The sequence below is a fragment of the Nerophis ophidion genome, linkage group LG14, assembly GCF_033978795.1.
Source record: "Nerophis ophidion isolate RoL-2023_Sa linkage group LG14, RoL_Noph_v1.0, whole genome shotgun sequence".
NCBI classification, from domain to species: Eukaryota; Metazoa; Chordata; class Actinopteri; order Syngnathiformes; family Syngnathidae; genus Nerophis; species Nerophis ophidion.
In genome coordinates this window covers 54642156-54663689 of record NC_084624.1, presented here as the reverse complement: position 1 = coordinate 54663689, position 21534 = coordinate 54642156, and the positions used below count along the sequence as shown (strand labels likewise).

The window sequence follows — 21534 nt, the reverse complement described above, 5'->3', positions numbered from 1 at the left end:
CACTAGTCTACATTTGACTGCCACTAGTCTACATTTGACTGCCACTAGTCTACATTTGACTGCCACTAGTCTACATTTGACTGCCACTAGTCTACATTTGACTGCCACTAGTCTACATTTGACTGCCACTAGTCTACACTTGACTGCCACTAGTCTACATTTGACTGCCACTAGTCTACACTTGACTGCCACTAGTCTACATTTGACTGCCACTAGTCTACATTTGACTGCCACTAGTCTACATTTGACTGCCACTAGTCTACATTTGACTGCCACTAGTCTACATTTGACTGCCACTAGTCTACATTTGACTGCCACTAGTCTACATTTGACTGCCACTAGTCTACATTTGACTGCCACTAGTCTACATTTGACTGCCACTAGTCTACATTGGACTGCCACTAGTCTACATTTGACTGCCACTAGTCTACATTTGACTGCCACTAGTCTACATTTGACTGCCACTAGTCTACATTTGACTGCCACTAGTCTACATTGGACTGCCACTAGTCTACATTTGACTGCCACTAGTCTACATATGACTGCCACTAGTCTACATTTGACTGCCACTAGTCTACATTTGACTGCCACTAGTCTACATTTGACTGCCACTAGTCTACATTTGACTGCCACTAGTCTACATTTGACTGCCACTAGTCTACATTTGACTGCCACTAGTCTACATTTGACTGCCACTAGTCTACATTTGACTGCCACTAGTCTACATTTGACTGCCACTAGTCTACATTTGACTGCCACTAGTCTACATTTGACTGCCACTAGTCTACATTTGACTGCCACTAGTCTACATTTGACTGCCACTAGTCTACATTTGACTGCCACTAGTCTACATTTGACTGCCACTAGTCTACATTTGACTGCCACTAGTCTACATTTGACTGCCACTAGTCTACATTACAAGCAGGAAGGAGGAGAAGGAGAAGGAAAATAATTAGAAGAAAGCAAAAAAGTTCCTCACATTTTTGATCTCCTTCAGCAGCAGAAACTGTTGTTCTGTCTCTTGTTGTGTTTTGTCTTCTAGTGTCGTGTCTTCTAGTGTTTTGTCTTCTAGTGTCGTGTCTTCTAGTGTTGTGTCTTCTAGTGTTGTGTCTTCTAGTGTTTTGTCTTCTAGTGTTGTGTCTTCTAGTGTTGTGTCTTCTAGTGTTTTGTCTTCTAGTGTTGTGTCTTCTAGTGTTGTGTCTTCTAGTGTTTTGTCTTCTAGTGTTGTGTCTTCTAGTGTTGTGTCTTCTAGTGTTGGGTCTTCTAGTGTTGTGTCTTCTAGTGTTGGGTCTTCTAGTGTTGTGTCTTCTGGTGTTGTGTCTTCTGGTGTTGTGTCTTCTGGTGTTGGGTCTTCTAGTGTTGGGTCTTCTAGTGTTGTGTCTTCTAGTGTTGTGTCTTCTAGTGTTGTCTCTTCTAGTGTTGTGTCTTCTAGTGTTGTCTCTTCTAGTGTTGTGTCTTCTAGTGTTGTGTCTTCTAGTGTTTTGGCTTCTAGTGTTGGGTCTTCTAGTGTTGGGTCTTCTAGTGTTGTGTCTTCTAGTGTTGTGTCTTCTAGTGTTGTGTCTTTTAGTGTTGTCTCTTCTAGTGTTGGGTCTTCTAGTGTTGGGTCTTCTAGTGTTGGGTCTTCTAGTGTTGTGTCTTCTAGCGTTGTTTCATTTAGTGTTGGGTCTTCTAGTGTTGTGTCTTCTAGTGTTGTGTCTTCTAGTGTAGTGTCTTCTAGTGTTGTGTCTTCTAGCGTTGTTTCATTTAGTGTTGGGTCTTCTAGTGTAGTGTCTTCTAGTGTTGTGTCTTTTAGTGTTGTCTCTTCTAGTGTTGGGTCTTCTAGTGTTGGGTCTTCTAGTGTTGGGTCTTCTAGTGTTGGGTCTTCTAGTGTTGGGTCTTCTAGCGTTGTTTCATTTAGTGTTGGGTCTTCTAGTGTAGTGTCTCCTAGTGTTGTGTCTTCTAGTGTAGTGTCTCCTAGTGTTGGGTCTTCTAGTGTTATTTCTTCTTGTGTTGTTTCATCTACTGTATTGTCTTCTAGTGTTGGGTCTTCTTGAATTGCGTCTTCTAGTGTTGGACACTCAGAGGACATGTTTGCTTGTCTGTTACTGTTATCAGTTAAAGGACAGCATGGACGACTAAGTGGAAGAGCAGTACTTTGCTCATTCAGATCTTCTAGTCGGTTCACCTGAATCTCTTTTTTGTCTTTCTTCCTCTCCTTGTACTTTTCATCCTCGTTCTTGTCCGTAATGGTCTCCTTGTCGTCTTTCTTCCCATCGCCTGTTTTTGTATCATCGATCTTCTCCTTGTCTTGTCTGTCTTCAAGTCCTTTTCTCTCCTGGTCAGTTTGTGTGTCCTTCTCTGTCTGTCCATCCTCATTCCTTGCCTCGCTTGTCTTTGTGTCCTCTTTCTTTTCGCCGTCTGCCTTCTGATCCTCGTTCCTGTCCTTGTCAGTCTTGGAATGTCCTTTCCTCTCCTTGTCCATCTTTGCATCCTGGTCCTTGTCTTTGTCGGTCTTCTCGTGCTCTTTCACCTCCTCGTCCGTCTTTGAATCATCTTCCTTCTCAGAGTCTGTATTTTCTACCTGGTTCTTCTCATTGTCAGTCTTTGGTTCTTCTGTAATGTTTGTGTTTGTCTTTGAGTCCTCCTTCTCCTGGTTTGTCATCTCCTCTGTCTTTGCAACTTTGTTGTTGTCCTGCTCCGTCACTGGAAACTCATTTTTACTTTTGTCCGTCCTTGTGTCTTCTTTCCATTCGTAATCTGTCTTAAAGTCTTCCTTTGTCTTCACGTCTGTGTTTGCGTCTTCTTTCCTCTCTTCCTCTGTCTTTGTATCATATTTGCTCTCGTTATCTGCCTTTGTGTCATTTTCCGTTTCCAGCTCCTCATTTGTCTCCTCGTCGGTCTCTATGTCCTCAAGCCTCTGGTCCAGGTTGATGTCCTTCTGCATTTCCTCCAGTCTCATTGTCAACATACTGCTAATGACTCTGTCGAACTCTGCGTCTTCGTCCTCACTGACTGAGGCGGTCTCCAACTTTGTCCCGAGAAGGAGTTCTTCCCCTCCTCCAAGAATGTCCTGGTCTTCCTCTTGTCTTTCTTCTCTTTGGTCAAACATCTTCACCTCTGGCTGATCTTCTTGTCTGATTATTGTCTCCATTGAGGTTCTCTTGTCCATGTCTGATACAAGAAGGATGTCCTTAGCCATCCCGCCATTAGATTCCTCTACGTTTACTTCACCGTACTGGTCCGTAGAATCTAGAAGGTTCTCTCTCACGTCCTCATTTTGTTGGCTTAAAGCAAACATGTCCACCTCCACGTCTCCCATGGATTCTAATCTTTCCCGACGTTCTTCCACCGCGTCCTCAGAGAGTTCCTCATTTCTTCCTCCCTGGTCCAGCTCCGCTTCGTCCTCACCGACTCGATCCAGCTCGTCCTCGGTGGAGGAGAACTGGGAGGCGCTGACCAGACTGGCCAGGTGGCGTACCTGCGCCGCCGGTGCCGCCTTGTCCTCCTGCAGCCTCCACAGCGTCTCCTCGTGCATCACTTCCTCCCGGTCCAGTTCGTCCTCGGTGGACGAAAACTGTGTGGCGCCGACTTGCGTGGCCAACCTGCACACTTTGACCGCCAGCTCCTCTTCATCCGTTACTCTGTCCAGCTCGTCCTCCGTGGAGGACAACATGGCAGCTCGGACCTCCTCCTCCAGCCGACAGAGTTTGTGGGAGAGTCTTTCCGTCTTGTCCTCTTCATCGCATCCTCCGTCTTCCTCACTTCTCCCCGCTCTGTCCAGCTCATCATCAGTGGACGAGAAGTACGCCAGTCTGGATTGTGCTACCAGCTTGTATAACCTGGCTTTGACCTCCTCTTCCTCTTCCTTGTCTGCAGCCAAGTCCACCGCCGTCCTCTCATTTTCTTCGTCATCATCTTCGCTTCTCATTTCCACCTCCTCTGCGTCGTCATCGTCGTTTGCTTCGTCTCTGAGCGAGGAGTCCGACATGGACTCTTGACTGGACTCTTGATTGACTTGGTGTTCGGGGGCGTCGCTCTCCTGGCCTAACAGACTGGGAGTCGTGGCGTCAGGCGTCAAAGGGTCAGGAGTCTCGGCATCAGAGGGGGAACCAGACCGGCCGTCCTTCCTGTTGAAATCCTGTCAACGGGGAACAAAATGCATGTTAGCTCCTATTTGAGTCCCGGTTCTTTCAGACAATTCACTGGCAAAAGCATTGGTACACTTCAGGGCTGCACTTAGCCTACACACAGAGACGCTACCTCAGTAGAAGCACTTAAGTCCCATCTTAAAACTCATATGTATACTCTAGCTTTTAAATAGACCCAGTTGATCTGCCGTTAATTTTATTTTCTTCTCTGCCCTCCTCTTCTTTGTGTAGGGGGAGGCACGGGTTCGGTGGCCATGGAAGAAGTTAGGGTTGGGGTTAAGGTTACCCTACACCAGGGGTCGGGAACCTTATTGGCTGAGAGAGTCAATCAATCAATCAATCAATGTTTATTTATATAGCCCCAAATCACAAATGTCTCAAAGGACTGCACAAATCATTACGACTACAACATCCTCGGAAGAACCCACAAAAGGGCAAGGAAAACTCACACCCAGTGGGCAGGGAGAATTCACATCCAGTGGGACGCCAGTGACTATGAGAAACCTTGGAGAGGACCTCAGATGTGGGTAACCCCCCCCCTCTAGGGGACCGAAAGCAATGGATGTCGAGCGGGTCTAACATGATACTGTGAAAGTTCAATCCATAGTGGCTCCAACACAGCCGCGAGAGTTCAGTTCAAAGCGGATCCAAGACAGCAGCGAGAGTCCCGTCCACAGGGAACCATCCCAAGCGGAGGCGGATCAGCAGCGTAGAGATGTCCCCAACCGATACACAGGCGAGCGGTCCATCCTGGGTCTCGACTCTGGACAGCCAGTACTTCATCCATGGTCTTCGGACCGGACCCCCTCCACAAGGGAGGGGGGGACTTTGGAGAAAAAGAAAAGAAGCGGCAGATCAACTGGTCTAAAAAGGAGGTCTATTTAAAGGCTAGAGTATACAAATGAGTTTTAAGGTGAGACTTAAATGCTTCTACTGAGGTAGCATCTCGAACTGTTACCGGGAGGGCATTCCAGAGTACTGGAGCCCGAACGGAAAACGCTCTATAGCCCGCAGACTTTTTTTGGGCTTTGGGGATCACTAATAAGCCGGAGTCCTTTGAAGGCAGATTTCTTGCCGGGACATATGGTACAATACAATCGGCAAGATAGGATGGAGCTAGACCGTGTAGTATTTTATACGTAAGTAGTAAAACCTTAAAGTCACATCTTAAGTGCACAGGAAGCCAGTGCAGGTGAGCCAGTGCAGGTGAGCCAGTACAGGTGTAATATGAGCCATGAGAGCCAAATACTTTAAAATGTATTTCCGTCAGAGCCATAACATATTTTTTAACACTGAATACAATTAAATGTGTGCATTTTTTAAGTAAGACCAACATTTTTAGAGTATAATAAGTCTCTAGTTCTTTTTAATAACATTGTTATTTCTTGAACAGGTGCGGTAGAAAAAGGATGGATGGATTAAAATGCATGAGAATGTTTTATATTTTGAACGTTATTTCTAACACTGTGATTACCAGAGGAATTATTCATTACTTATCGTGTTAAGCAACGTCAGCTCTGATTTATCTGAGAGCCAGATGCAGTCATCAAAAGAGCCACATCTGGCTCTAGAGCCATAGGTTCCCTACCCCTGCTCTACACTGTAAAAAAACGGTCATCTACCGGCAGCTACGGCTGCCAAACGAAAACCATAAAATTAAAGTAAAACATTGTAAACCAAATAATGATCAAAAACATTTTATTTACAGAAATTATCATGAAACGTTTAGCGGAGAAATATCGCAATTTTACAGATTTTTACTAAATTATTAAGATCAAGCACCTTTAATAAAGTGACGATGCAAACAGTTCTGCAGAAAAATACCTTTATTCTACACAGTTTTTCCAAATAATTACGATCAACCACCTTTAATGAAGTGACAATGCTGGCAGTTCCACAGAAATATACCATTATTTTACAGATTTTTTCTGAATTGTTAGGATCAGGGGTCTCACATGCACTACCGGGGGGCCACTGGATGCAGAAACTTGATGCAAAGTGTGTTCACCTTCTATCCCGCCCTAACGACGTACTTACCGATCCTACAGCAAGACTTACGGTGACTTACGTAAGTTTAACCCGACGTTTGCCTGGTCAAATATATCGCAGGCGTACCATGACAGCGCTTTGTCACTCTCTATGTTCGCTCAATCACCGAAACAACGGCGAGCCGACTTAGACGTGTAAAGTGTACGGCTCTCGTAGACATATGAGTGACTGCAAGAAATACTTGCTCAACAGCCATACAGGTCACACTGACAGTGGCCGTACAAACAACTTTAACACTGTTACAAATATGCGCCACACTGTGTAGCCACATCAAACAAGAATGACAAACACATTTCGGGAGAACATCTTCACCGTAACACAACATAAACACAAAAGAACAAATACCCAGAGTCCAATGCAGCGCTGACTCTTCCGGGCTACTGGACTCTCACACTATTATGTTAGGTCCACTATGGACTGGACTCTCACCATTATGTTAGATCCACTATGGACTGGACTCTCACTATTATGTTAGATCCACTATGGACTGGACTCTCACTATTATGTTAGATCCACTATGGACTGGACTCTCACTATTATGTTAGATCCACTATAGACTGGACTCTCACTATTATGTTAGATCCACTAAGGACTGGACTCTCACACTAACTATTATGTTGGATCCACTATGGACTGGACTCTCACTATTATGTTAGATCCACTAAAGACTGGACTCTCACACTAACTATTATGTTAGATCCCCTATGGACTGGACTCTCACTATTATGTTAGATCCACTATGGACTGGACTCTCACACTATTATGTTAGATCCACTATGGACTGGACTCTCACTATTATGTTAGATCCACTATGGACTGGACTCTCACACTATTATGTTAGATCCACTATGGACTGGACTATCACTATTATGTTAGATCCACTATGGACTGGACTCTCCCACTATTATGTTAGATCCACTATGGACTGGACTCTCACACTATTATGTTAGATCCACTATGGACTGGACTCTCACTATTATGTTAGATCCACTATGGACTGGACTCTCACTATTATGTTAGATCCACTATGGACTGGACTCTCCCACTATTATGTTAGATCCACTATGGACTGGACTCTCACTATTATGTTAGATCCACTATGGACTGGACTCTCACACTATTATGTTAGATCCACTATGGACTGGACTCTCACTATTATGTTAGATCCACTATGGACTGGACTCTCACACTATTATGTTAGATCCACTATGGACTGGACTCTCACTATTTTGTTAGATCCACTATGGACTGGACTCTCACTATTATCTTAGATCCACTATGGACTGGACTCTCACACTATTATGTTAGATCCACTATGGACTGGACTCTCACACTATTATGTTAGATCCACTATGGACTGGACTCTCACTATTATGTTAGATCCACTATGGACTGGACTCTTACAATATTATGCTTGATCCACTATGGACTGGACTCTCACAATATTATGTTAGATCCACTATGGACTGGACTCTCAAACTATTAACTAGATCCACTATGGACTGGACTCTCACACTATTATGTTAGATCCACTATGGACTGGACTCTCACTATTATGTTAGATCCACTATGGACTGGACTCTCACACTATTATGTTAGAAGTGTATTATTATGGTATTAGTTTGTTGGACTGATTAATAAAAAATAAAGTAAAATAAAATATATTTGCTTAGCAATTTTGTTATGAAGTTATGCTAAGAATAGAATAAAAAAATGATATTCTTGTTTCATTGTAATATTTCTGCTGCCATGTCACCTAAAAAGAGTTTAAAAGATGTCACTTAAGTTCACAACAAACACTTCTTACCAGCGGGGGTCCAGAGAGAGTGGCCCTTCTTTTACTTCTCCTCTTCTTCCGCGTTCTCTTCGCTTTTCCGACCGCAGCCTCACTTGCGGTGACGCCCTCTTCCTCCTCTTCCTCCTCCTCCTCCTCCTCCTCCTCCTCCTCCTCCTCCTCCTCCGTCTTCACGTTGAAGTCGACATCCATGATGCTGGTCCTGCGGGACCATGGCGCTCGCTTCGGCTCAGCGGCTCCTCGCTTGTTAAAAGAATCCAGCGGGGACTTTTTACTCCTCTCGGAATCCGAAGGAGCTCTGTTGCGGGCTGGACGCCTGACTTTGGAGCCCGTCATCTTCCTGTGGACCTCCTGCAGGATGGCGCCCCAGGAGGAGTCCGGCTCGGGTTTGGCTTCGTTGTCGGAGTCCATGGCCTCGTACGCAGACACCGCCCCGGACTCCCTCTCCAGGGCACTGTAGACCAGACTCTTCCTCTTGGCCAGCAGGCTGGGACGTGACAACTGGGAACTCTGCAAGGCAATCCAGTTCCCGTCTGGGCTCTTCAGCATGGAGGACACACCTTCATACGCAGGTGTGAGCAGACAAGGACACACATTAGAAGATCAGCAACCCCCTCACTCCGAGTCACAATTACCCACACAGAACATCATAACAATAGGAAAGGGTACTGAATTTGGTACTTTTATTGATACCAACAGATTTATGTTGGTACTAGGGGGTACCGAAATGGTATCAGAAGTCAGTAGAAGCATTTAAGTCCCGTATAAAAACTCATTTGTATACTCTAGCCCTTATATAGACCCCCCTTTTAGACCAGTTGATCTGCCGTCTCTTTTCTGCTCTGCCCCCCTGTCCTGCGTGGAGAGGTTATCCGGTGACCGCAGATGAGGCGCTAGCTGTTCAAATTCGGGACCCGGGATGGACCACTTATTAGTGCATCAGTTGGGGACGTCTCTGTGCTGCTGACCTGTCTCCACTCGGGATGGTCTCCTGCTGGCCCCACTATGGACTGGACTCTCACTATTATGTTAGATCCACTATGGACTGGACTCTCACACTATCAATTAGATCCACTATGGACTGAACTCTGACACTATTAATTAGATCCACTCAATGTCCATTGCACCGGCCACCCAAAAGACTAGACTGACACAATAAACTTAATGGCAAAGACTACTTCCTGACTGTGGCAACACACCTTATTACCACCTGAACACACACAAAAGTACAGATAATTTTACTATATTGATTCTTGGGTACCTGTAATTGGTACTATGCTGTTTCTCCAAGTACGAGTCCATGGTTCTCGCCACGAAAAGGGTGGAGTGCCATCTCCGGGTTGGGGAGGAGACCCTGCCCCAAGTGGAGGAGTTCAAGTACCTAGGAGTCTTGTTCACGAGTGAGGGAAGAGTGGATCGTGAGATCGACAGGCGGATCGGTGCGGCGTCTTCAGTAATGCGGACGTTGTACCGATCCGTTGTGGTGAAGAAGGAGCTGAGCCGGAAGGCAAAGCTCTCAATTTACCGGTCGATCTACGTTCCCATCCTCACCTATGGTCATGAGCTTTGGGTCATGACCGAAAGGATAAGATCACGGGTACAAGCGGCCCAAATGAGTTCGGGTCTCTCCCTTAGAGATAGGGTGAGAAGCTCTGCCATCCGGGAGGAACTCAAAGTAAAGCCGCTGCTCCTCCACATGGAGAGGAGCCAGATGAGGTGGTTCGGGCATCTGGTCAGGATGCCACCTGAACGCCTCCCTAGGGAGGTGTTTAGGGCACGTCCAACCAGTAGGAGGCCACGGGGAAGACCCAGGACACGTTGGGAAGACTATGTCTCCCGGCTGGCCTGGGAACGCCTCGGGATCCCCCGGGAAGAGCTAGACGAAGTGGCTGGGGAGAGGGAAGGCTGGGCTTCTCTGTGCTGTTGCCCCTGCGACCCGACCTCGGATAAGCCGAAGAAGACGGACGGATGGATGTTTCTAATTTGAAAACTAACCCCAGAATTTGGCCCACGAGTGGAAATAAAAAGCCACTTGATCTACCAGAGTTTTCCAAATGTTCGACACTTGTCCAAGTAGTCCCAGCTGCTCTGTCTTCGTCCTTATGTAACACCTGAAGAGCATCCTGGACCAGACCTGCTGGGAGGTTGTCATCCAGCAGTGAGAAGGCGGACTGGGACCTCTGCAAATAAGAGAGGATGCAACAGTTGACCACTAGAGGTCACCGGTTGTTGGGAGTGGATGTGTAAGGTGTGTTTTCATCACCCAGAGGCCTTTGAGGTGTTTGAAGGTGCTGCCAGCCTGGTCGCCATGGCGATGGAGCTCGGGGTCGTGCTCAAGCGGGCCGTCCTGCTCGCACTTGTCCCTCGTGTCAGCCAAAGTCTTCCTCCCGGAGATGATCTACCAGGTGGGAAAAGGCAGGATTGAAGTACTCCAACATGCAACCCATCTGCCATCTTACTTTCTGCATGATGGTCTTGGCCAGTTCCTGGATGAGTTCTGCCCTGTGCTCCCGCAGGTAGTGTGCTTCATTCTGCTTCTCCTGCTTGGATGCACACATCACACAAAAGCACACACAAATAAGCTGATTATCTGCTAAATACGTGTTTTAGCTCAAAAGATTTGGGTTGAAACAGATTAGAAAAAGGAAGAAATATGAGTTGACAAACAGTGGCATGTTTAGAGCAAAGTCGTAGTCGAGTTGTGTTTGTTTTCTCCAAGGTGGCGCCGCTGTAGTGGCTGCTGGTTGCAGGAGCTCCAGGCTCGTGTGTTTGCGTCTTTGTGTTTGAGACATTTGTTGCCACACCTGAGTCCGTGTGGAGGAACTGCAGAGGAAACAGTGCCAGTGTTGGACCGCTCGTCTGTGCATCTGTTGGGGGCGTCTCTGTGTTGCTGACCTGTCTCCGCTTGGGATGGTCTCTTGCTGGCCCCACTATGGACTGGACTCTCACTATTATGTTAGATCCACTATGGACTGGACTCTCACTATTATGTTAGATCCACTATGGACTGGACTCTCACTATTATGTTAGATCCACTATGGACTGGACTCTCACACTATTATGTTAGATCCACTATGGACTGGACTCTCACTATTATGTTAGATCCACTATGGACTGGACTCTCACTGTTATGTTAGATCCACTATGGACTGGACTCTCACTATTATGTTAGATCCACTATGGACTGGACTCCCACTATTATGTTGGATCCACTATGGACTGGACTCTCACACTATTATCTTACCCCAAGTGGAGGAGTTCAAGTACCTTGGAGTCTTGTTCACGAGTGAGGGAAGAGTGGATGGTGAGATCGACAGGCGGATCGGTGCGGCGTCTTCAGTAATGCGGACGCTGTTTCGATCCGTTGTGGTGAAGAAGGAGCTGAACCGGAAGGCAAAGCTCTCAATTTACCGGTCGATCTACGTTCCCATCCTCACCTATGGTCATGAGCTTTGGGTTATGACCGAAAGGACAAGATCACGGGTACAAGAAATTAGTTTCCTCCGGCGGATGAGAAGCTCTGCCATCTGGGAGGAACTCAAAGTAAAGCCGCTGCTCCTCCACATGGAGAGGAGCCAGATGAGGTGGTTCAGGCATCTGGTCAGGATGCCACCCAAACACCTCCCTAGGGAGGTGTTTCGGGCATGTCCGACCAGTAGGAGGCCACGGGGAAGACCCAGGACACGTTGGGAAGACTATGTCTCCTGGCTGGCCTGGGAACGCCTCGGGATCCCCCGAGAGGAGCTGGACGAAGTGGCTGGGGAGAGGGAAGTCTGGGCTTCCCTGCTTAGGCTACTGCCCCCGCGACCCAACCTCGGATAAGCGGAAGATGATGGATGGATGAATAGATGGATGGATGAATGACAGTTTTCACCTTGTTTTAATATTGCAGATTGGAGTGTGGGAGAAATGCAATTTCAGTCTGCTGTGTAATGTACTGTTGCATGGTCCGAGTGACAATCAAGTTGACTTGACTTGACCTGGGGATACGTTGATTGGCAACACGACCCTAGTTGACCCTCGTGTGTGAACAGATCTGTTACTGGATCAAGGACATTCTAACGGACCGCCCTCACCATCTTTCCTTAACTTTCCACAGGGCTGTGTTTTGAGCCCCTCGCTCTTCAGTCTTTAGACCTAAGACTGTATTCCCATCCCTCCGAGCAATTCCATCATCAAATTTGTGGATGACACCGCAGTGGTGGGGCTCATCACAGAAGGGGAGGAGACTGACTATAGAGAAGAGGTGAAGGCAGTGTCAGACCACTATGCCAAAAACAACCTCATTGTCAAGCCCACAAAGACCGAGGTGGTGATTGTTGATTTCAGGGAAACAAATCACTGAGCCCATCCAGCCCATCTACATCATGGGAGAGTGCAAGTTCCTGGGCATGAACATTTCAAGCAACATGACCTGGAAAAGCAACACCACTGCACTCCAGAAAACAGGTCGGCAAAGACTATGTTTTCTGAGAAGGCTGAGGAAAATAGATCCGGCTGATAATCCTTCTATCGCTGCTCTGTTGAGTCAATATTGACCTACGGTATCTCCGTGTGGTTTTCTAACTGCACGGTGGCAGAGAGAAAGAAACTACAGGGGGTCATAAAAAGGATCACTGCATGTCCCCTTCCATCTCAAGAGGACTCGTATAAGAGCCACTACAACAGGAGAGCAAACAGCATCCTCAGGGACTCATCCCACCCAGGTCACCACTGGCTTGAACTCTTGTCCTCGGGGAGGCGCTATAAGACCTTTGTGGAGAGGCGGAGCCGACGGTCCAACAGAGAGGCAGGGCACGCTGGAGCCCGGCCCAAGATGGCAGCGAGGAGGCGGGATGGCGAGCGATGCCACAAACGAGATCAGGTGCGTGGATCAATAACCTCAGAATTATTGCTTATTAATAACCCTTATATGGTCCCCTAATGTCCAAATAACTCTTAATTAAGTCTTTGTTACTTAGAAAATGTCCCCCATACTAAAGTGTTACCAATATTTTTTAACAATGAATACAACTAAATGTGCGCATTTTTAAGTTGGACTAACACTTTTAGAGTATAATAAGTCTCTTATTCTTTTTAACAACATTGTTATTCTGAAGCTAACAAATCCATCCATCCATCTTCTTCCGCTTATCCAAGGTTGGGTCACGGGGGCAACAGCCTAAGCAGGGAACCCCAGACTTCCCTCTCCCCAGCCACTTCGTCTAGCTCTTCCCGGGGGATCCCGAGGAGTTCCCAGGCCAGCCGGGAGACATAGTCTTCCCAACGTGTCCTGGGTCTTCCCCATGGCCTCCTAGTGGTCGGATGTGCCCTAAACACCTCCCTAGGGAGGCGTTCGGGTGGCATCCTGACCAGATGCCCGAACCACCTCATCTGGCTCCTCTCCATGTGGAGGAGCAGCTGCTTTACTTTGAGTTCCTCCCGGATGACAGAGCTTCTCACCCTATCTCTAAGGGAGAGACCCGAACTCATTTGGGCCGCTTGTACCCGTGATCTTATCCTTTCGGTCATGACCCAAAGCTCATGACCATAGGTGAGGATGAGAAAGTAAATCGACCGGTAAATTGAGAGCTTTGCCTTCCGGCTCAGCTCCTTCTTCACCACAACGGATCGGTACAACGTTCGCATTACTGAAGACGCCGCACCGATCCGCCTGTCGATCTCACCATCCACTCTTCCCTCACTCGTGAACAAGACTCCGAGGTACTCGAACTCCTCCACTTGGGGCAGGGTCTCCTCCCCAACCCGGAGATGGCACTCCACCCTTTTCCGGGCTAGAACCATGGATTCGGACTTGGAGGTGCTGATTCTCATTCCGGTCGCTTCACACTCGGCTGCGAACCGATCCAGTGAGAGCTGAAGATCCCGGTCAGATGAAGCCATCAGGACCACATCATCTGCAAAAAGCAGAGACCTAATCCTGCGGTCACCAAACCGGAACCCCTCAACGCCTTGACTGCGCCTAGAAATTCTGTCCATAAAAGTTATGAACAGAATCGGTGACAAATGGCAGCCTTGGCGGAGTCCAACCCTCACTGGAAATGTGTCCGACTTACTGCCAGCAATGCGGACCAAGCTCTGACACTGATCATACAGGGAGTGGACTATGTTCTGACACTGATCATACAGGGAGTGGACTATGTTCTGACACTGATCATACAGGGAGTGGACCGCCACAATAAGACAGTCCGGTACCCCATACTCTCTGAGCACTCCCCACAGGACTTCCCGAGGGACACGGTCCAATGCCTTCTCCAAGTCCACAAAGCACATGTAGACTGGTTGGGCAAACTCCCATGCACCCTCAAGAACCCTGCCCAGAGTATAGAGCTGGTCCACAGTTCCACGACCAGGACGAAAACCACACTGTTCCTCCTGAATCCGAGGTTGGACTATCCGGCGTAGCCTCCTCTCCAGTACACCTGAATAAACCTGACCGGGAAGGCTGAGCTAACAAATAATAAATAAAATACTTCTTACCATAAATGCGACTTCTTGGATTGATGGAATAAAATGCACGAGAATGTTTTTTATTTTGAACGTTATTTTTAACCCTGTGATTACCAGCGGAATCATTAATTACTTATCGTGTTAAGCAATGTCAGTTAAGATTTATCTGAGAGCCAGATGCAGTCATCAAAAGAGCCACATCTGGTTCTAGAGCCGCAGGTTCCCTACCCCTGTTCTAAACTCTGCACTTACCTAAACACTCACCACTTTATTAACTTGCTTAGCTCGGATAGAGATCAGCGGTGCAATACCTTTTTAAATCTTTTATTATTGTTTGTTGTCTTAAGAGTATTTTATAGAGGTTGTTTTAATAGCACTGAGCTGGATTGCTGTTCAATAAAGGTTTTTTGATTCTGAATGTGAGTGTGAATGTTGGCCCTGCGATGAGGTGGCTAGATAGACTCCAGCACCCCCACGCGACCCTAAAAGGGACAAGCGGTAGGAAATGGATGGATATCAAGATGGTGCCGTGGATGGCCGCTACGATACTGTGCTCTCTCTTCGTTGCTTTGTTTTTCTTTGTTTTCTTGCGTCGTACAAAAAGAGCACAGTTCCAAGTCACAGTCCCTGTCTGTTAGAAACTCGGCCAACGAAGATGATGGTGGTTCTGATTATGAAAGCAGCGAGAAAGAGGAGTAACAAACACCTGAGTGGCAGTGTCAATCTCGGCGTTGCAAATGGCCTCATCTATGGCCTCCTCTGCCACCCGAAGAGCCACGGTCAGCGACTCGGCCATGCTGTGCTCTGAACACAGAGACAAACAACAACAAGAAAACAAGTATTTTTCAATGACATCTACTTCTACTAGACATGTGTGACAAGGAGTGCTGTGGACTGACATGTTTGTGTAATAAACGGTAATGTGAGTGCAGTGGTTGGTGGGTCTAGTCTAGTCTTGAACTAATTAACCTGTGAGCAGTGGTGTGCCCGCAGTTAGTAAAGAATACATTTAGTGAGAAAACTGGCTGATTAGTGTAGCAAATAGTCAGGTTAGTGCACAAAGAGCTAACAGGTCAGTACAGAGACTTAGCAGTTTAGTGTAGTGAACCGGCATGTTGGGGTAGTTAAAGGGGAACATTATCACAATTTCAAAAGCGTTAAAAACAATAAAAATCAGTTCCCAGTGGCTTGTTGTATTTTTTGATTTTTTTTTCAAAATTTTACCGGTCCCCGAATATCCCTAAATAAAGCTTTAAAGTTCTTGATTTTCGCTATTTGCGATGCGACTGTCCATTTCCCTGTGACGTCATACAGTGCTGCCAATACAAACAACATGGCGGTTACCACTGCAAGATATAGCGACATTAGCTCGGGTTCAGACTCGGATTTCAGCGGCTTAAGCGATTCAACAGATTACGCATGTATTGAAACGGATGGTCGCAGTATGGAGGCAGATAGCGAAAAGGAAATTGAAGAAGAAATTGAAGCTATTGAGCATGGGTGTACCTAATGAAGTGGCCCATAGCATGGCTGCCTTATTAGCATCGCCGGTAAAATGTGCGGACCAAACGATCAGGACCTTCGCATCTTGTGACACTGGAGCAACTTAAATCCGTCGATTGGTAAGTGTTTGTTTCGCATTAAATGTGGGTATCTAGTTTCAAATGTACATACAGCTAGCGTAAATAGCATGGTAGCATCGATTAGCCTCGCTTGTTAGCATCGATTAGCTGGCAGTCATGCCGTGACCAAATATGTCTGATTAGCACATAAGTCAACAACATCAACAAAACTCACCTTTGTGATTTCGTTGACTTAATGGTTGCAAATGCATCTGCAGGTTATCCATACATCTCTGTGCCATGTCTGTCATCGCCGGTAAAATGTGCAGACACTCTGGTACATTCAATGGGGGTCTGGCGGCAGATTTCTTGCCAGTGGTGCAACTTGAATCCCTCCCTGTTAGTGTTGTTACACCCTCCGACAACACACCCACCAGGCATGATGTCTCCAAGGTTCCAAAAAATAGTCGAAAAAAACGGAAAATAACAGAGTTTGTAATGTGAAAATGAAAATGGCGGGTGTGTTACCTCGGTGACGTCACGTTCTGACGCCATCGCTAAAAGACCGATAAACAGAAAGGCGTTTAATTTGCCAAAATTCACCCATTTAAAGTTCGGAAATCAGTTAAAAAAATACATGGTCTTTTTTCTGCAACAAGGTATATATTGACGCTTGCATAGGTTTGGTGATAATGTTCCCCTTCAAGTCAGTGCATAGAAGTGGCAGCTAAATGTATTGTCAATTCATGGCTTATTACAGTCAGGTGACATGTTAGTCCAGCGTACTATTGGCAGGTTAGGGCAGTGACCAGGTCAAGTTAGTGGGGAGAACCAGTAGATCAGTACAAAGAACCGATCCTTTCATGAGTTTAACTAGCAGGTTAATGCAGGGACCTGGCAGGTGATGACAGTAAGTTCACATCAATGCAGTGAACTGGCGGGTACTGCAAGTACAGGTAATCAACAGTTTTGTGCAGTGCATGTATGTATACCTGTATATTAGACCTGCTCAGTGGCCTTGTGGTTAGAGCAGGGGTCGGGAACCTTTTTGGCTGAGAGAGCCATGAAAGCCAAGTATTTAAAAATGTATTTCCGTAAGAGCTATATAATATTTTTTTAACACTGAACATAACTAAACGCGTGCATTTTTAAGTAAGACCAACATTTCTAGAGTATAATAGGTCTCTTATTCTTTGTAATATAAACACAACATTATTAATATTGCTACTACGGATAATTTGATCAAAAACTCCCTAAAACAGCCCACTACCTATAATATAGGTTTTTTAAACATAAGATCATTGTCTCCCAAAACGTTGTTAGTTAATGATATCATCAGAGACAACAATCTTAACGTCATCGGTCTCAGCGAAACCTGGCTTAAACCAAACAACTTTTTTGCGCTAAATGAGGCATGTCCTCCTAACTTTACACATGCGCATATTGCCCGTCCGCTCAAAAGGGGTGGGGGGGTCGCACTAATATACAACGAAAACTTTAACCTTAGTCCTAACATAAATAATAAATATAAATCGTTTGAGGTGCTTACTATGAGGTCTGTCACACCGCTGCCTCTACACCTGGCTGTTATCTACCGCCCCCCAGGGCCCTATTCGGACTTTATTAATGAATTCTCAGAGTTCGTTGCTGATCTAGTGACACACGCCGATAATATAATCATAATGGGGGACTTTAATATCCATATGAATACCCCATCGGACCCACCGTGCGTAGCGCTCCAGACTGTAATTGATAGCTGTGGTCTCACACAAATAATAAATGAACCCACGCATCGCAACGGTAATACGATAGACCTAGTGCTTGTCAGGGGCATCACCGTTTCCAAAGTTACGATACTCCCGTATACTAAAGTATTGTCTGATCATTACCTTATAAAATTCGAGGTTCAGACGCATGTTCGTCAAACTAATAATAATAATAACTGCTATAGCAGCCGCAACATTAATACGGCCACAACGACAACTCTTGCTGACCTACTGCCCTCGGTAATGGCACCATTCCCAAAGTATGTGGGCTCTATTGATAACCTCACTAACAACTTTAACGACGCCCTGCGCGAAACCATTGATAACATAGCACCGCTAAAGTTAAAAAAGGCTCCAAAAAAGCGCACCCCGTGGTTTACTGAAGAAACTAGAGCTCAGAAATTATTATGCAGAAAGCTGGAACGCAAATGGCGCACGACTAAACTTGAGGTGCACCATCAAGCATGGAGTGATGGTTTAATAACTTATAAACGCATGCTTACCTTAGCTAAAGCTAAATATTACTCAAATCTCATCCACCGTAATATAAACAATCCTAAATTTTTGTTTAGTACGGTGGCATCGCTAACCCAACAAGGGACTCCTTCCAGTATCTCAACCCACTCAGCTGATGACTTTATGCAATTCTTTAGTAAGAAAATTGAAGTCATTAGAAAGGAGATTAAAGACAATGCGTCCCAGCTACAACGGGGTTCTATTAACACTGACACGATTGTATATACGGCGGATACTGCCCTCCAAAATAGTTTCCCTCGTTTTGAAGAAATAACATTAGAGGAATTGTTACAACGTGTAAATGGAATAAAACAAACAACATGTTTACTTGACCCTCTTCCTGGGAAACTGATCAAGGAGCTCTTTGTATTATTAGGTCCATCAGTGCTAAATATTATAAACTTATCACTCTCCTCGGGCACTGTTCCCCTAGCATTCAAAAAAGCGGTTATTCATCCTCTTCTTAAAAGACCTAACCTCGATCCTGACCTCATGGTAAATTACCGACCGGTGTCTCACCTTCCCTTTATTTCAAAAATCCTTGAAAAAATTGTTGCGGAGCAGTTAAATGAACACTTAGCGTCTAACAATCTATGTGAAACCTTTCAATCCGGTTTCAGGGCAAATCACTCCACGGAGACAGCCCTCGCAAAAATGACTAATGATCTATTGCTAACGATGGATTCTGATGCGTCATCTATGTTGCTGCTCCTCGATCTTAGCGCTGCTTTCGATACCGTCGATCATAATATTTTATTAGAACGTATCAAAACACGAATTGGTATGTCAGACTTAGCCCTGTCTTGGTTTAACTCTTATCTTACTGATAGGATGCAGTGTGTCTCCCATAACAATGTGACCTCAGACTACGTTAAGGTAACGTGTGGAGTTCCCCAGGGTTCGGTCCTTGGCCCTGCACTCTTCAGCATCTACATGCTGCCGCTGGGTGACGTCATACGCAAATACGGTATTAGCTTTCACTGTTATGCTGATGACACCCAACTCTACATGCCCCTAAAGCTGACCAACACGCCGGATTGTAGTCAGCTGGAGGCGTGTCTTAATGAAATTAAACAATGGATGTCCGCTAACTTTTTGCAACTCAACGCCAAAAAAACGGAAATGCTGATTATCGGTCCTGCTAGACACCGAACTCTATTTAATAATACAACTCTAACATTTGACAACCAAACAATTAAACAAGGCGACACGGTAAAGAATCTGGGTATTATCTTCGACCCAACTCTCTCCTTTGAGGCACACATTAAAAGCGTTACTAAAACGGCTTTCTTTCATCTCCGTAACATCGCTAAAATTCGCTCCATTCTGTCCACTAAAGATGCTGAGATCATTATCCATGCGTTTGTTACGTCTCGCCTCGACTACTGTAACGTATTATTTTGGGGTCTCCCCATGTCTAGCATTAAAAGATTACAGTTGGTACAAAATGCGGCTGCTAGACTTTTGACAAGAACAAGAAAGTTTGATCACATTACGCCTGTACTGTATATACCTTTATATACATATATACATACATATATACCTATACTGTATATACCTTTATATACATATATACATACATATATACCTATACTGTATATACCTTTATATACATATATACATACATATATACCTATACTGTATATACCTTTATATACATATATATATACATATATACCTATACTGTATATACCTTTATATACATACATATATACCTATACTGTATATACCTTTATATACATATATACATACATATATACCTATACTGTATATACCTTTATATACATATATACATACATATATACCTATACTGTATATACTTTTATATACATATATACATACATATATACCTGTACTGTATATACCTTTATATACATATATACATACATATATACCTATACTGGCTCACCTGCACTGGCTTCCTGTGCACTTAAGATGTGACTTTAAGGTTTTACTACTTACGTATAAAATACTACACGGTCTAGCTCCATCTTATCTTGCCGATTGTATTGTACCATATGTCCCGGCAAGAAATCTGCGTTCAAAGGACTCCGGCTTATTAGTGATTCCCAAAGCCCAAAAAAAGTCTGCGGGCTATAGAGCGTTTTCCGTTCGGGCTCCAGTACTCTGGAATGCCCTCCCGGTAACAGTTCGAGATGCTACCTCAGTAGAAGCATTTAAGTCTCACCTTAAAACTCATTTGTATACTGTAGCCTTTAAATAGACCTCCTTTTTAGACCAGTTGATCTGCCGTTTCTTTTCTTTTTCTTCTATGTCCCACTCTCCCGTGTGGAGGGGGTCCGGTCCGATCCGGTGGCCATGTACTGCTCGCCTGTGTATCGGCTGGGGACATCTCTGCGCTGCTGGTCCGCCTACGCTTGGGATGGTTTCCTGCTGGCTCCGCTGTGAACGGGACTCTCGCTGCTGTGTTGGATCCACTTTGGACTGGACTCTCGCGACTGTGTTGGATCCATTATGGATTGAAATTTCACAGTATCCTGTTAGATCCGCTCGACATCCATTGCTTTCCTCCTCTCCAAGGTTCTCATAGTCATCATTGTCACCGACGTCCCACTGGGTGTGAGTTTTCCTTGCCCTTATGTGGGCCTACCGAGGATGTCGTGGTGGTTTGTGCAGCCCTTTGAGACACTAGTGATTTAGGGCTATATAAGTAAACATTGATTGATTGATTGATAATAACATTGTTATTCTGAAGCTAACTGTGGTGGGGGCGTGGCCTGTGGGCCTGCAGCAAACTTGGGTGTCCCAGGACCGGCCTCAAAATCAGCGACATGTGCGTAGAAGACCCACCTGGGCCTTGTTATCTAATCACCTGTCGCTCTGTTATAAGCAGCAGCCAGAAGGAGAGACGGGGTGGAGGCTGGAGCCAGAGCGCGAGCGGGAGAGAAAAATCCAATTGCTGGAAAGCAACTGAGAGACTTATTGAAAAATAAAACAATATTGTAACTTTGAAAAGGGCTCTCATGTCGGTGCTTGGTGGTCTGAAGAACCCCCGGAGGGCAAGCCCCACACTAACCAATAATAAATAAATTACTACTTACCATTAACGCAACTTCTTGAACATAAAAAAGCATGAGAATGTTTTATATTTTGAACGTTATTTTTAACACTGTGATTACAAGTGGAATTATTCATTACTTAAGCAATGTCAGCTCAGATTTATCTGAGAGCCAGATGCAGTCATCAAAAGAGCCACATCTGGCTCTAGAGCCATAGGTTCCCTACCCCTGGGTTAGAGTGTCCGCCCT

The 21534-nt window shown here is 45.5% G+C and overlaps 1 protein-coding gene across 6 annotated transcripts in view; it reads right to left on the bottom strand.

Moving 5' to 3' along the window:
* Nucleotides 1–21534, bottom strand: part of LOC133568879 (trichohyalin-like) — an 85245-nt gene that overhangs the window by 16308 nt on the left and 47403 nt on the right. For 3 of the 6 annotated variants that reach the window (XM_061921068.1, XM_061921067.1, XM_061921070.1), the window contains exons 6-11: nt 15128–15225; nt 10431–10514; nt 10235–10369; nt 10013–10151; nt 7984–8531; nt 980–4117 (exon numbers count right to left, since the gene is read on the bottom strand). In XM_061921068.1, the coding sequence (XP_061777052.1) occupies nt 980–4117; nt 7984–8531; nt 10013–10151; nt 10235–10369; nt 10431–10514; nt 15128–15225 (4142 nt within the window). The remainder of the gene's footprint in view (nt 1–979; nt 4118–7983; nt 8532–10012; nt 10152–10234; nt 10370–10430; nt 10515–15127; nt 15226–21534) is intronic. The other 3 variants (XM_061921069.1, XM_061921072.1, XM_061921071.1) reach the window with 2 other exon arrangements.